This window comes from Microcaecilia unicolor, chromosome 2 (genome assembly GCF_901765095.1).
Source record: "Microcaecilia unicolor chromosome 2, aMicUni1.1, whole genome shotgun sequence".
Taxonomy (NCBI): domain Eukaryota; kingdom Metazoa; phylum Chordata; class Amphibia; order Gymnophiona; family Siphonopidae; genus Microcaecilia; species Microcaecilia unicolor.
The window spans coordinates 593,979,941-593,995,659 of record NC_044032.1 but is presented as its reverse complement, the minus strand read 5'-3'; the positions used below and the strand labels follow the sequence as shown (position 1 = coordinate 593,995,659).

The following is a 15,719-nucleotide window of genomic DNA, read 5'->3' as shown; positions in this document are numbered from 1 at the left end:
TCACTCTACAGTCCCCATTCCATACCCATAGTGACCTCTCACCCTCTACCCCTGATAACTACCAGTTCATAAATAGTTTGCTTATGTAGAGGCTCTTTCTCCATGCTGCTGTTGAAAGCCATGGGGAATTGGTTAATCATACCTTCATCCCCACCCAATCTACAATATCCTGGTAATGAAGAATCCAGATTCTGAATAACACAGTTTGGAGGCGGGGGGGGGGGGGGGTGGAGTACAGCCCTCAACCCACCAGTAGCCTGAGAGACAGAGTCCACAGCCTGCTCTTGAAGATGTCCAGTTACTACAAAGAGTCCACAGGGCTCTGCATAGCTGACAGTTTGATCTTTATTAGCTCCTTGGGTTTTCCCTTTCTCTTACCCATCACAAAAACCCAGACAATGATGTAGAGGACTCGCATGGCTTCAGGCTCTGAAGGGACTCCAAAGGAAGGCAAACCCACAGCCACGTTCTGTAGTGAGCTGCTGGCATTTAAAGATCGTATCAGGAAGAGGAATGAACATGTAAAAGATAATTGTAAAACTTGCCAGTCAGATACAAAATCCAACCTCAGTCTACTTAGCTATTCCTTGGGCTCTTTTATGGACACATCAAATCTGCCCCCCTCCAACTAACTGTAATTCCTCTGATCTTTTAAATATGAGCCACTGGTGCTTAAATATGCCATCAGGATCAAGGCCGAGCATCTCTGGGACAATCCAGATACAACCTCCCAGTCAGATAAAGAAATCACACCTCAATCTACTCAAATGTTATCTGGGACTCTTTCCTTGCCACTCCTTTTTATAAAAGTTTGTTTTGTTTTATTTATTTATTTTACAAAATTTGTTCAAATGCAGCATTTTGGGCTTTCTGGTTTATATTCTAAAGAAATTGATGTGGTTTTTATTTGCTGAAACATCTTGTAAAGGGATTGCTACATAACTCCATTTGATATAATTCACTAAAACCTCAGAAACAGTACTGTTTTATTTAACTAAAAATAAGTATTACAAGTGTTTTACCATCAAAATCGCCTTTTGTTCTGTCGTAGTCATCACTAAGAGGCTTTCCAGAATGCCAGTGTAAAAGTTCATCGTATTCTTTTTGTTGCACCACTGAAGTAATTGCTGAATGATCCCTGCGACAAAAATAAACAATGCCACAATCATCAATTCTTACAAATTTTAAGTCACTGTGTTTTGCTGAAATTTAAAATACTGCCCCAGAATCATATAACTTTTAGTTCAGATGTAAGTTAAAATTAAGGCCCTGTTTACTAAGCTGTGTTGTAGGCGCGTTAGTATTTTTAGTGTGCGCTAAAAATTAGTGCGTGCTAATGCTAGAGCCGCCCATAGGAATATATGGGTGTCTCTAGCATTAGCACGTACTAAATTTTAGCGTGACTAAAAACACTAGTGCTCCTTAGTAAACAGGGCCCTTAATTTTTAGAGGAATGTAGCACAAAATTACAAAAGGAATCACTGAAAGATCTTTACGAATCCAACTGGAAATGCCATCACTTCTTGAAATGTATCAAATTTTATTTTGTATACATATGCTGGACCTCCAGTCACTACCAGCTAGAGTTGACAACTTTTTGACAGAGAAAAACCAACCCCTGCCCCTCTCCATACCCCCTTCCCCCCCCAACCCAATGCCCCGTTCCAAGTCCCTTGCTACAACAGTTGTACCCTGCCCCTGCCAAGCCCTGCCCCTCTACAATCAATTCTTCACAGCCATTGACAGTCGGTGATTCAACTGTTTGTGGGGGTGGGGGGGGGGTGAAGATTGGCAGGGCAAATATAAGTAATCACAAACTAAAAATAGAAATATGTAGACAAAAATTAAAATGAAGCCAGACTGCATAAAGTGCAATAACTAGAGAAACAGTGACAAATACAAATCACTCTTAAATTTCACAACTACCTCTCGGTTCAATGCAGATCCCATAAAAGAAGCCGGGCACATCCTAGGAATTACAAAGTTCAACTTCATAAAAATGTTTTTTAAAAAGCCTTTAAAAACGTTTGAAAAAAGTACATAATTCCTTAGTATCTGAGCTTGATAACGAATAGAATTCCACTGATGCTGCTAGATAAGCAAATCCTATCAAAATAACATTTTTTGATCATAAACACTTGACTGGGAAATAGTAACTTAAAAGAATTTTGTAACAACAGTGGTCTTCTTCTACCTAATAATCGTATCAAAGATACCACATACCATACACTATATTAAAAAACGAAATACACAGTTTAAAATATACTCAAGTTTCCACTGGTAACCAGTGCAAGCTAATTAACAAAAGTGATACTCTATCCTGAATTTGAGCAGAGCACATCAAATGAGCCACTGCATCTTGCATGGCCTGTAATTTCTTCAACAGAGACACTGAATAGCTCAGATAAGACTATATTTCAATACTCCCAACTGGGCTATTACAAGACTGTGCACCAACCTCTGAAATACTGCATGATCAAAGAAGCCTCTAAATCTCCATAACTTTTCTTATAAGTAAGGAAGTTGTTCTCACCACCACATCCACTTGCAGATCTGAGGACAAACTAGTTTCCATACTTAAACTCTGTGTTACTTAACCTTACAACGTTATCATTCCAAATATCATTTATCTGTCCCAGCATCAACATTTTTGTCTTCTCCCTGTTCAATTTCAAGTGATGTTCACATGCACCCCCCCCCCTCGTACTGTGCAAAAATATAAATACAGCTGCTGTAAATTTCAAAATCATTACATTAGAAATTAACAAAAAAAAAGAAACCAAAATGATACGTTTTTATTGGACTAATACATTTTTTACATTTTTCGACTAGTTTTCAGAGGCCAAAACCTCTTTCCTCGTCAGGACACTAAACTGTTTTTATGGTAGAGTGTCCTGACCTCAGGAAGAATGTTTTGGCTTCCAAAAGCTGAAGAAGGAATGTGGAATGACATTTTCGAAAGGGCATCCAAATTAGAACAGGGACATCCAAGTCAGAACATCACAAATGGGCATCCATCTTGCATATATATTTTAGAACAGAATACCTGTTCTAAAATACATGCGAGATGGATATTCATGTGCAGGAAATGTGCAGCATGGACATTCATTTTCCAAACTGAAAGGTCCAAATTATGAATGGGGGGGGGGGGGGAACAAGGGACATGGACATCTGTATGGCAGTATAGGTGCTTAGGGGTAGCCTAAAGAACTTCAGCTGTTTGTGATTTTTTTTTTTTTTTAATTTTGAGCCCTCTAGGAAGAAAAAAATACCTATTGTACCTGAATGTACATAATTTCAATAGCCATCAGGCTTGCAGATATTTTATATATTCAGATACAATAGGTATTTTGCTGCCTCTGGAGGGCTCACAATTAAAAAGAAAAATGAGCTGACATGGGCCTTGAAGCTGGGTTCCTTGGTTGCTAGAGCACTGTGCTAACCATTAAGCAATCCCTCAGACCTGCTTGCTACTCTATTAAGAATTTATACATCGTTGTTTGCTACTCTGTTAAGAACTGATACATGGTGCCAAAAGGCTGCTCATTCAATATCGGATTCTCTTTCAGGTTATTGTTACCACTTTCCAAATTCTTCATTCTGGTCTCACACTCTTCCTATTCAAACACCTCATACCCTATTCTCCAATAAATACATTACGTTCCTCCCAATGCCAACTTTGAGTAGTACCCTCATGTCTTCAGGTGCGCTCACATCTTGCAAGAAACCACCTCATTCTTGGTTGTTTCATCCACCCTATAGAATGATATCTCTTTGCACCTATGAACCAAACTCTAGCTTCTAAGATTTAAAGCTATTCTTAAAGCTCACCTTTTCAGTAAAACACTTACCTCAGCTCCCGATGATTACAATTCTCTTTCTTTACTACTCCTCACAGTCAATTTACCCCCTGCACACAGGATTGAGCTCACACACAGGCATAGTGGAGGAGACTGCCCAGCCGAGCCATGAGGGAGGCAGATTTTTCACTGCTGTGTGTGGCACCTTGGGGGGGGGGGGGGGGGGGGCAACGCAGGCACCAGTAAGAGCAGCAGCCATAGCACTGCAGCAGCGGCATTAGTGACGCCGTGAATGAATTGCGATGCAGCAATGAGCTTTGAAGACTCCACTCTCGAGTCAGCTTCCCATTCCCGGACATGAGCAATGCAGCAAGCAACAAAAAGGCTGGGACAGCTGAAAACAGGCTGCTGCTGGAGGCTTGCAAGCACATGGCTAAGCCACAACTGGATTTGCTGAATGGCTGTGTGCAGCCTAACTGGCGCGCAGAAGACCGGCACACAGATAGAAGGATCCAACAAACTGGGTGGGCATGAGCCAAGATTGGGTGGGCCTGGTCCCACCCAGGCCCACCTATACCTACGCCCCTGGTATTATTACCCAGAGCATGATACACTGGTTCTGCTCATTTAAGGTACCAGGTTCAGAGCTGTATGTTTGTTTTATCAACCAACTTGTAGACATAAGTACATAAATACTGCCACACTGGGACAGACCAAAGGTCCATCAAGCAGTGGCCGATCCAGGTCACAAATACCTGGAAAGATCCCGAAAAAGTTCAATACATTTTATGCTGCTTATCCCAAAAACAAGCAGTGCATTTTCCCCAAATCAATTTAATAATGGTCTATGGACTTTTCCTTTAGGAAGCCATCCAGACCTTTTTTAAATCCCACTAAGCTAACCGCCTTTACAAATTCCAGAGTTTAATTACACGTTGAGTGAAGAAATATTTTCTCCAATTCGTATTAAATGTACTACTTTGTAGCTTCATCGCATGCCTCCTAGTCCTAGTCTTTTTGGAAAAAGTAAACGAACGTTTCACGTCTATCTGTTCCACTCTACTCATTATTTTATAGATCTCTATCATATCTCCCCTCAGCCATCTTTTCTCTAAGCTGAAGAGCCCTAGATGCTTCAGCTTATCCTCATAGGGAAGTCGTCCTTCTCTGTACCTTTTATAATTCCACTATATATTTTTTAAGATGCATTGACCAGAATTGAACACAATATTCAAGGTGCGGTCGCACCATGGACCAATACAAAGGCATTATAACATCCTCACTTTTGTTTTCCATTCCTTTCCTAATAATACCTAATATTCTATTTGCTTTCTTAGCCGCCACAGCACACTGAGCAGGGGGTTTCAACGTATCAACAATGACGCCGAGATTCCTTTCTTGGTCGGTGACTCCTAACGTGGAACCTTGCATTACGTAGGTATAGTTCGGGTTCTTCTTTCCTACATGCATCATTTTGCACTTGCTCACATTAAACATCATCTGCCATTTAGACGCCCAGTCTCGTAAGGTCCTCTTCTAATTTTTCACCATCCTCTTGCGATTTAACAACTTTGAATAACTTTGTTTCATTTCGTAAGGTCCTCTTCTAATTTTTCACAATCCTCTTACGATTTAACAACTTTTAATAACTTTGTGTCATCAGCAAATTTAATTACCTCAGTAGCTACTCCCATCTCTAGATCATTTATAAATATGTTAAAAAGCAGCGGTCCCAGCACAGACCCCTGGGGAACCCCACTATCTACCCTTCTCCATTGAGAATACTGACCTTTTAACCCTACTCTCTGTTTTCTATCCTTTAACCAGTTTTTAATCCAATTAATTGGAAGTAGAGAGTAGTCAGCCTGGGACCCAGAGGGAGATAAGTTTGCCTTCTCTTGGGCTTTGAAACACTTCTGTATGGAATGTTTTTTTTTTTATTATTTTGTCTTTTCTGGACTGGAAATACTTTATTGGTTTTTTTTTTTATTTTAATACATCTTCAGTGCCCTGTATTTTTTTTTCCCTTCAGCTTAGGCCTTCAGCTTTGCCTCTTCCTAGCTACAAGGACTCATTAATCTGTTTTGTGCACTGATAATACTTTTGCTGTTTTGCTTACTTTTTAAAGTGCCACTAGCACCTTTTATTCTTTTATGTAGGATGTCTAGACCATCCCTCACTCCCTGGTGAGAGGTCGGTTACACCTCACTTTCTGTTTCTTGCTGAACGTTGAACAGTGTTTCATTTGCTACTTTAAGAAGAAATTACAGACACATGTTTCTTAACGGCAGAGGTGAAGGTTCAGTAGACAATTCATCTACTGCTTCTCTTGGAGGCTCACAAAAAGAAGAATCTACTGAAACTTCTTATTGGTTAAAAAAAAAAATCCAGAGATTGCCTAGAAGAGCATGCAAGAGACTCATTTTCAGAGTCTGAATGACTATTAGATAACGCAGATTCATCTTGATGCAGAGAAAATTTGTGTGATCATTCAGCTGGAGTGATCTAAGGTGAATTAAGAAGAGAATTCTGTGAGGAATCCTTAGCTTGCACATGATTCTGACAGACTAAAAAAAAATTACTCAAAAACAGGAATCATGCTAGTATAAGCAGATAGTGTCATGAGTAGATACAAATGTGAAAGGCAATGATTCTTCTGCTTCAGTCACTTAACAGAGAGATATTTTCCGCTGCTTCTTCACTTTTCACTGAGTCGCTGACTGTAATCTCGAATCTGGCAATCTTAAATTTGTCTGCACCATTATCCCAATGCCCATGTCCCTGGTGCGATTCTGGCCTGCATTGTATTTGCACTGACAGCTTGGCACTCAAAATCAGTATCAAAACTTGGCAAATAGCTTCTGTACCAAAACTTTCTTTACCAAGCTGTCAGCATGGAGACCATGTACCAATGCTCTCTGAGATGCTTATATACATCTGTGTCAAGGGTTCAGTGCTCATGTAGTGAAATAGGATCAGCACTAACTGGTTTCCCATAGCACAACTCCCTTTCTTCTGATCTTTGGTGCTCAAGTGTGATTATACCATTTTGGCTCTACTCTGAAGATTCTTTGTAAGTCTACACTAACCCTCAATTATCCTAGACCATGACCGGAATAGAAAAGTCATTGTGCACAGGGGACTACATCACGGTCCCTGGTTTTGGAGCAACTTGCATTTAGGGGTTTTCTTACTAAGGTGCGCTAGCATCTATAGCTCGCACTAAAAATCAGTTGGTGCTAAATGTTGAGACGCCCATGGGCATCTCAGGATTTAGCACCAGCCTGCTTTAACGTGGGCTAAAAACACTAGCTCGCCTTAATAAAAGACCCCCTTATTGACTTCACCTGCTATTTCTTCTTTGCGGTAGACTCCAGCACTGGCAAAAGTTCTGTCAGTTTACGTTTTTTCCAATGCAACAACCTCTGGGTGACCCTGCCACAATTAGAACTATTTTTCTCATTATGCATCAGCCCAAGGCACAGGCAATCTCACACCTATCTTTCATACCCATTTTCTTTAAGAGACTTTTTAAAACCTGACTTTTCCAGGGACATACCAAAGAGAAGGTCAGCCAAGTCAAACTCAATGATTCCATAAGAGACAAAAGAAAAAGAAAAATAGAGGCTATTTTCAAAGGAAAAAAGAACATCAATAAAAAAACAAAAGAAAGATTTTAGCTATCAATGCCGCAAGTGTGGAAGAGCTATCTAAACATGTCAATTTGGCAGTATGGAAAAGGAAAGCCTTAAGTGCCTCTCCTGGAGCACCATGCATGGGAATGTAGATACATGCTCCAAAGATCTTTCTAGTTGTTTCTGGGTTCTGAGAAATCTAGCCTATATGGGTACCAACAGATGAGATCACTCACGTGTGTGGTAGATTTAGCCTGCTAGTTGACAGAGACTTCAGATTATTCTTTTAATGGGCAGAACAATGTTCAAACCTTTGTACACAAGTAAACAGCTGTTTACCCATATGAGAGGCTGCTAAGAAATGATCTCCACAACTGCAGATAAAAATACCCACTCTGTTCCTAGCATGGAATGCTGGCTCCTCCCACGACCAAATGGCTTGGATTTGGTCGTTTTTGAGATGGGCGTCTTCGGTTTCCATTATCGCCGAAAACCGGGGATGACCATCTCAAAAACGACCTAAGGACGACCATCTCTAAGGTCGACCTAAATTTCATGATTTGGGCGAACCCGACTGTATTATCGAAACGAAAGATGGACGCCCATCTTGTTTTGATAATACGGGTTGCCCTGCCCCTTTACGGGGCCGTCCTGCGAGGACGCCCTCATAAAAACTTGGGCGCCTCATTCGATTATGCCCTTCCACACTTTCAAGCTGCCACCCTTATGAGCAGTCTCAAAATTGCCCCATACCACTTTCCCTGTGCAAATTATTAAGGGCCCTGTTTACTAAACCGCATTAGAGGTGTGTTAGCATTTTTAGCGCTCGCTAAGCATTAGCGGGCTAACGGTGTAGATGCCTATAATTTTCCTATGGGTGTCTACACGGTTGCGTGTGCTAGTTTTTAGCACACGCTAAAAACACTAGCGCACCTTTGTAAACAGGACCCTAAGTTATCTTACATGTAATAATAAAATTGACTTACCTGCTTAGGAAAAGCAGATCTTTCAAAACATCCCCAGCATAATCCTCTACTAAGTCAGAATTTATTGGGATTAAACCTGTATTAGGAATCTTCTTTTCAGGAACTTTATAGATTAAAAAAAATGATACATATTATTTAAACATCTGCCATTAGAATTGCATTAGAGGCTTTCTCAGGCTTGACCTGCATCTAATTGAGTAAAGCTAAGTTATCATTATTTTATATATGAAAATACTGAAAAAAAACCTGATAGATTTATACAGTGCACTTTTTCTAGTGAAAAAGGTGCCGGTACTCAAATGCTAGGCCACCCTTCAGGGGTGGGGGTAATCACTGAGGGACCCTCCCCACAATAGCCAGGTCCCCTGCAACCACTCACAGAACCTATAAGGCAGAATTGGTGTGTAGAGCCTGAGCTCTTTCATTAAAACTTGAGGTCCATGGGTCAATTTTAACAGACAGTGTAAAAGGTGCCGGTACTCAGTACCCCCTCAAAAAAAGCCCTGGATTTATGACTTCACAGAGGAAAAAGAGATATTTGAATCTGAAGAAGTTTGTATTTTTTAAATATTTACTCAAAAAATTGGATCGATGTGGAATAGAGGCATAACCATATTTATGCCACTATTGTAAGCCATTCAAAACTGAAGTCTGTGCTTACTTCTGATGGTCCATTTAAAATTGTGTTCAGAATTACCATATGTTTACACTGATATCATTAGAGTTACACTAGCATTTAAAACCTTGAACAGATATTATCACCTGACAATAACAAACATTACTATTTGATGTGAATAAGCAGACTATGGAAAGCCTTTGATATTTTGTATTTAGATCTGATTGAGATATTAAACTATAGCAGAAAAAGGTATAAGCCAAGTCAACCTGCAACACTCACAGAGCTAGGACAGAGTCATGATATTAGTCTGACAAACCAATCTCAGACAGAAAAATGAGTGTGCACTAATTTTCTACTATTCCTAGTAATTTTACTTTTATGATCAGCCACATTCTTCCCCGATTGGCCCTTCCATGAAAGTAATTCCTTCCCCATTGCAGCTGAATAGACTACAGTAAGGACAGGTTGCAGGGGTTTTAACTTACAGGGGCACTTTTACCAAGCAGTGCTAAAAAGTGGCCTGCGCTATCCCCAGCACGAGTCTTTACCGCTCACTAAGGCTATTTTAATGCAGGGATAAAATGGCACGTTTTCCATTTTTTCTATGAATGGCCATGCGCTAATTTTCCCATTAGCGCGTGGCCATTAACACGGGAGCACTTACTGCCACCAATTTTATAGGCAGTAAGGGCTCTCACGCTAATCCTGCAGTAATCGGTTAGCGCACGGCAGCGCCCATGCGCTAACCGATTAGCACAGACTTGCCCACCTCTGCTCCCAAAGATGCCCACGGTGCTAAAAAATACAATTTTTTTTTAGCACGTGGGTTTGCGTGTGCTGATCCCAAAACTACTGAGGGATGCCTGAGAATGCCCCATGGTAAGCCATTTTACCATGCAGTAAGCACTAATTAGCACTAATTAGTCCTTATCGATGCTTAGTTAAAAGGGATCCACAGCCTGTGAATGACAATCATCATGTATACTGTATGAAATGATTTGTGAATTTCTGGAGTAGACATGACAGTTCTGTTTTATTATTACCTTCAAGTGGAATCTGTTCCTTTATAAGGAAAGGTTTTGATGTACATCGCAGAGGGAAAGGCTCCCCAATATCACAGCTGCTGGTCAGTTTTGATATAGTGTTCCACAGATCTTGATATTCTCTTTCAATTATTTTCCCCAAATCTAAACCTAAAATACACAGTAAAAGTAAAAATTAATAACTATAGGGGCTTATTTTTGAAACAGAAAAAAGTCCAAAAAGCGGCACGTGGGCATTTTTCTTGCAAAAGAACAGTGGAGCCAGCAAGTACTGCAGGAGAAAGGAAAGAGCACACCAGCCCAAGCACATGCTCAGAACAGAGACACTGTGCTGCGCATGTGCTAGGTGCTTTCCCTACCAAGCTGCTTGCGGAAATTGCAAGCAGTTCATTTGCATGTGATTTCCTTTGAGCATCACTCGCTATTTCCAAATTGCTAAGTTCTACCGAGGATCTAAACTCACACAGATTTTAACTGGGATTTTTGTGCATCATGCCCTTACTTCCAAGCTCAAAGACAAGGAATAATACAGCTCTCAGTGAAGTAGTAGGCAGGATTGTGTGCTTGTGTAACCCCTGGTCTCCTATGGTACCCTATGCCGGCTTTATGCTTACAGGAAGTAGGCTGGAAGACATACTACAGCGGGACATGTTTATCCACTCCTACCCTAGCTGAGGTAATATTTAACCATCTCTCTGACCTCACGTGCAACTTTCTTCAAATTAATCACCTTACTTTTTAATTCTTCCTACTTTCTTACTCATCTATATGATACAACTTTGCCTTACCCCTCACTACCAATTATAATGTTCTAGTACATTATACTGAACCTATATATGGCGCCTAAAATTAACATGCAATCACGCCTAAGCGTATTCTAAATACCATTTATAATTCTACACATGGTATTTAGAATACGCTTAGGCATAGTTCATGTGACTAAACCTTGCTATTATGTTTACTACAGTTCGTAATATTCATCTTATAGGACTTTGTAATGTTCATTTACTATGTAAGCCGCATTGAACCTGCTGTGTATGGGAAAGCACAGGGTACAAATCTAATAAATAAATAAATATTGTGTTGTCATTGCAAGTAGTACACTCACGCCATACTTTGTATTGTTGTTCGAATATTTTTACTGCTCTAACTGCCTACTGCTCATGTTTGATCTATTCTTACTGTACACTGCCTTGAGTGAATTCCTTCAAAAAGGCGGTAAATAAATCCTAATAAATAAAATAGAGGGGCATTTTCAATATGATGTCTAAGTCTGACACTAGGCATTTTGTAAAAAAACATCCAAAATCTGAATAGCAAAGAAGGTCATTTTCAAAAAAGAAAAACGTCTTTTGTTTTTGAAAATAGGTTTTGTGATTTGTCCATTTTCAGAAAAAAATCCACAATAGGACACTACCTCCTATCCCATGACTTTCAAATTTCCTCTGGAGTCTTTCATGAGCTACTTTGTCAAATTCCTTTTGAAAATCCAGATATACAATATTGACCGGCTCACCTTTATCCCCCATGTTGGCTTTGTCTCACTAATGCATGCTTTTGAATATGGTCAGTTATTTTGTTCTTTGTAATAGTCTCTACCATTTTTCCTGGCACCGACATCAGGTTCACCGGTCTATGATTTCCTGGATAATCTCTGGAACCTTTTTTAAAAATTGGTGTTACATTGGCTACCCTCTAGTCTTCCAGAACAAGTTAAAGATGGCTTCTACCCTGATTCTCTTCATTCAAAAAGGAGGTTCTTTTATGTTCTCTGGATTTCAAGGAAGCATGCAGCCAGCCACATTAGACATACATCCCAATCATCAGATGTGTTTCAGATTTCTGATAGGTAGCCACCACTATCAGTATCACATCCTGCTATTTATCCTAGTACTTTTTTCATGCGGCGCTACCATTAGGAGCTACTAGGCAAGTGCTGCACACACCAGCAAAACACACAGACAATATAAATAAATAACACCTAAAGGTCTTTCTCAGAACTCTTTCTCCCCAGCTGCAGCAGTGCCAAATAGTCATCCCCAGTACAAAAATAGTAGTATCTGTTGATCAGTCAGTTTAGTTTGGACACTTTAGGATTTCCTGGAGAAGGGAAAATCCGAGACACAAAAAAAATCTACCTTCTATCTGTTAGCAAGGTAGCTAGGGAAAATGGAAAGAGGGACCTAGAGCCTCCAGATGTATCACTCCAAGAGTAAGAGGTACAGACAGTTTTCCAAGTTTAAAAGACAAAAACTAGGCTTTTTTTTTTTTAACTCTTAGAACAAATCCCCTTTATTTTGTACATTATTTTTTTTTATGGTTTAACTTTTTTATTGATGTCACAGCCACATCATTTAATCAACAATAACAGTCACCAAATTTATATCTGTAAAATCCATAACAGAACCTTTTGCTAAAGTAACATCAAAATTTTACATAATCTTTTCACCCCCCCCCCTGTTTCCCTCCCCCCCAACCCTCCCATCCCCCCTCCCCTTTTACCCTCCCTACCCTCCCTATGCTCTATCTAAAGGCATCAATGGAATCTCCAGGTCCTCAGTCATAGTTTGTTAAGGATGAGACTTCTTCCTCTTTGCGTGAGTTTGGCTATATAGGGACTCCAGTCTTTAAAAATCGTGATTTCCGTTTAAAGGAACCCCTGGCCTCCTGCGCCTCCCAAGTCATCAGTTGATGCACCTGATTGCGCCAGTGCCAGAATTCAGGTCTATCCGGAACAGTTCATTTTTGCAAAATACATTTTCGTGCTAGCAAACAAAGCTTTCTACACAGCAGAACTTCCTCCGCTTTTAGCCCCCAGAGTGAACCAGGACAGTCCAACACCAAATGTTGAGGTGTGCCTTGTACCCTTCTCAGCATCATCAAGGAAATAAAGGCCACCACCCATTTCCAAAAACATCTTATAATCCCACATTCCCATAAACCATGGTATAATGTATTATCAGCTAAATTACATTTCATACAGGTAGGCGAATCAATTCCTCCCGCTCTAAACAACTGTACTTGTGAGAAATATGCCCTATGGATGACTCGAAATGGCATTATTTTTTTTTAATAAAGCAGTGTGAGAGAGAGTCCAACCATACCACATCAGATAACACAGGATATCAACCTCCCACCAGTTGGAGACAGACATACTGACTGGCCAAGCTGCTGTACAGAATTCAAAAGTGATGACATCACTGTTTTTTAATTCTTTGTCTCCACCTGCTGGTAGGATAACACAATGCAGCACCTAGACTAGTCTGTTGGGACAATAACACACAAGAGGTGGGCCTCTTTCAATTGAAAGGAAGCTCTGGAATAATGGACATAGGATGAAGATGAAAGGGGACAGAGTCAGGAGTAAACTAAGGAAATGCTTCTTTACGAAATGGTGGTGGTGTGGAATGGCCTCGCAGTTGAAATGAAGATGAGGAAAAGCAATAAAGCATGGGATAAGCACAGGTAGGAAGAGATAGTACAGATTAGTAGCCAGTATGAATAAGCAGGCCATATGGAGAAAACAGTCAACCAGCAGCGGTGAACAATTTTTGAACACTGACTGCCACTGCTGAATATCCAGCTCTCTGGCAGCATCCGGAAGTTGTGCGAGTATAACAGATATTCAGCGTCATACCCACAAAACTAACCATGTAGAGTTAGGACTGCTATTTAAGTGGACTTGTCTGATTACCCATGCGGGCACCAGCACTGAATATTGCCAGAGCCATGGAGATCACTGTCTGGCAAAGTGCTGCAGAATATCTCCTCCTGACCCGCTCAGCAGTATCAGGCCTTATGTTTCTAGATAACAATGGTCAGCAACATGGAATAGATCAATTCAAAGAGCAGCACCAGGGTATTACAATAGTTTGTCACCACGAAAACTACTGAAAATTTGGGTATTTGTAAAATTTTTTGATGTTAATTATAGTTTGGGCATGTGGTTCAATGTGATATAGGTGGACATAATCTTTTACTGTTTCTGTTTTAATATTTTTTTATCGTAATCTCCCGTGAGCTACTGGTTAAGTGGACTTTAAATGTTTAATTAAATGAAATTAAACAGTGGCTGTTCCTAGGGGGGCTGACACCTGGGGCAGATTGCCGATGCGCCCCGCCCCCCTCCCCGGTGAAAGAACCCCCCCCCCCCCAGGTGCATGCCGTTGGGGGGGTGCTGCGCGCCTGTGCGCCTCGTTCGTTTCCATGCTCCCTCTGCCCCGGAACAGGAAGTAACCTGTTCCGAGGCAGAGAGAGCACAGAACGAACGTAGCGGACAGGCGCGCGACACCCTCCCAGCGGCGTGCACCCGGGGCGGACCGCCCCCACTGCCCCCCCCTTTGGTACGCCACTGAAATTAAATTAACCCTGAGATTTCCAGGAGGGAGATTGTGGGTAGCAAAAACAGTATTGGGAACACCTATTCTCTGTGCACGCCCTACCCCCTCAAAAAGCACTTAATGTGCAGTTTACCACATGGTAACTGCTAAAATACTGAAAAATCCATTAACTCGGCTGTATTCCCTTGAATGTGGCTGAAAGAGGGCATTGTACAGCATTCTGCCAACTCTGACCTACTACTAATCTCAGTACCAGGGAGACTCGTTGCCAGTGGGGCACAACCTCTGATCTGCAGTTAACTGTGAGTAAACGCGGTTATTCCAATAAAGGACGTTTTCGGAGAGATTAGTCTTCAGGTATCAACTGGTGTGCCAATGTTATATAGCAGCAACAAGTCCTAGAGGACTGCATGTATGCAGGTCCCTGGAGCACTTTTAGTGGGTACCGCAGTGCACTTCAGCCAGGTGGCCCCAGGCCCATCCCCCCCCCCACCTGTAACACTTGTGCTGGTAAATGGGAGGCCTCCAAAACCCACTGTACCCACATGTAGGTGCCCCCTTCACCCCTAAGAGCTATGGTAGTGTTGTACATTTGTGGGTAGTGGGTTTTGGGGGAGGGGGGGTTGGGAGCTCAGCACCTGTGGTAAGGGAGCTATGCATATGGGAGCTTTTTCTGAAGTCCACCGCACTGACCTAGGGTGCCCAGTGTCCCGGCATATCAGGGGGGCGAGTGTACTACAAATCGTGGCCCCTCCCACGACCAAATGGCTCGGATTAGGACGTTTTTAGTTTCCATTATCGCTAAAAAAAACAAACGTCCAACTCAAAAACGTCCATTTTTTCGAAAATATGGTTCGGCCCGCCCCTTCATGGACCCGTTCTCAGAGATAAACGCCCATGGAGATAGGCGTTTCCGTTTCATTATGTCCCTCCACGTGTCTTTATCCAGGCTCAGGGCAGGGACACATCTAGCCAGGTTACCCTTAATGAATATGCATGAGATAAATTCACATGCCCTACTGCCATTGTATGCAAATTTATCTCATGCATATTCATTGTGGATATCCTGAAAACTTGACTGGCTAGGTGTGTCCCAAGGACTGGGTTGAAAACCCCTGGTACAGCCACATACAGGCTAAAATTGGTACCAACATTAAGGGACATAACCAACAAGTGTTTCTATCTATTTTATCATTTAATAAAATGAATTCTGGGAGTCACAATTGACCGAAATCTGACACTCGAAGATCATGCGAAAAATACAGCAAAGAAAATGTTCTACTCAATGTGGAAACT

The 15,719-nt window shown here is 41.3% G+C and overlaps 1 protein-coding gene across 1 annotated transcript in view; it reads right to left on the bottom strand.

Annotated features, from left to right (window-relative positions):
- The window catches only part of LOC115462208 (probable ATP-dependent RNA helicase DDX60), a 348,344-nt gene that overhangs the window by 265,430 nt on the left and 67,195 nt on the right, over window positions 1-15,719 (bottom strand). The window contains exons 11-13 of the mRNA XM_030192222.1: window positions 10,084-10,233; window positions 8,422-8,524; window positions 1,023-1,138 (exon numbers count right to left, since the gene is read on the bottom strand). Of these exons, the coding sequence (XP_030048082.1) occupies window positions 1,023-1,138; window positions 8,422-8,524; window positions 10,084-10,233 (369 nt within the window). The remainder of the gene's footprint in view (window positions 1-1,022; window positions 1,139-8,421; window positions 8,525-10,083; window positions 10,234-15,719) is intronic.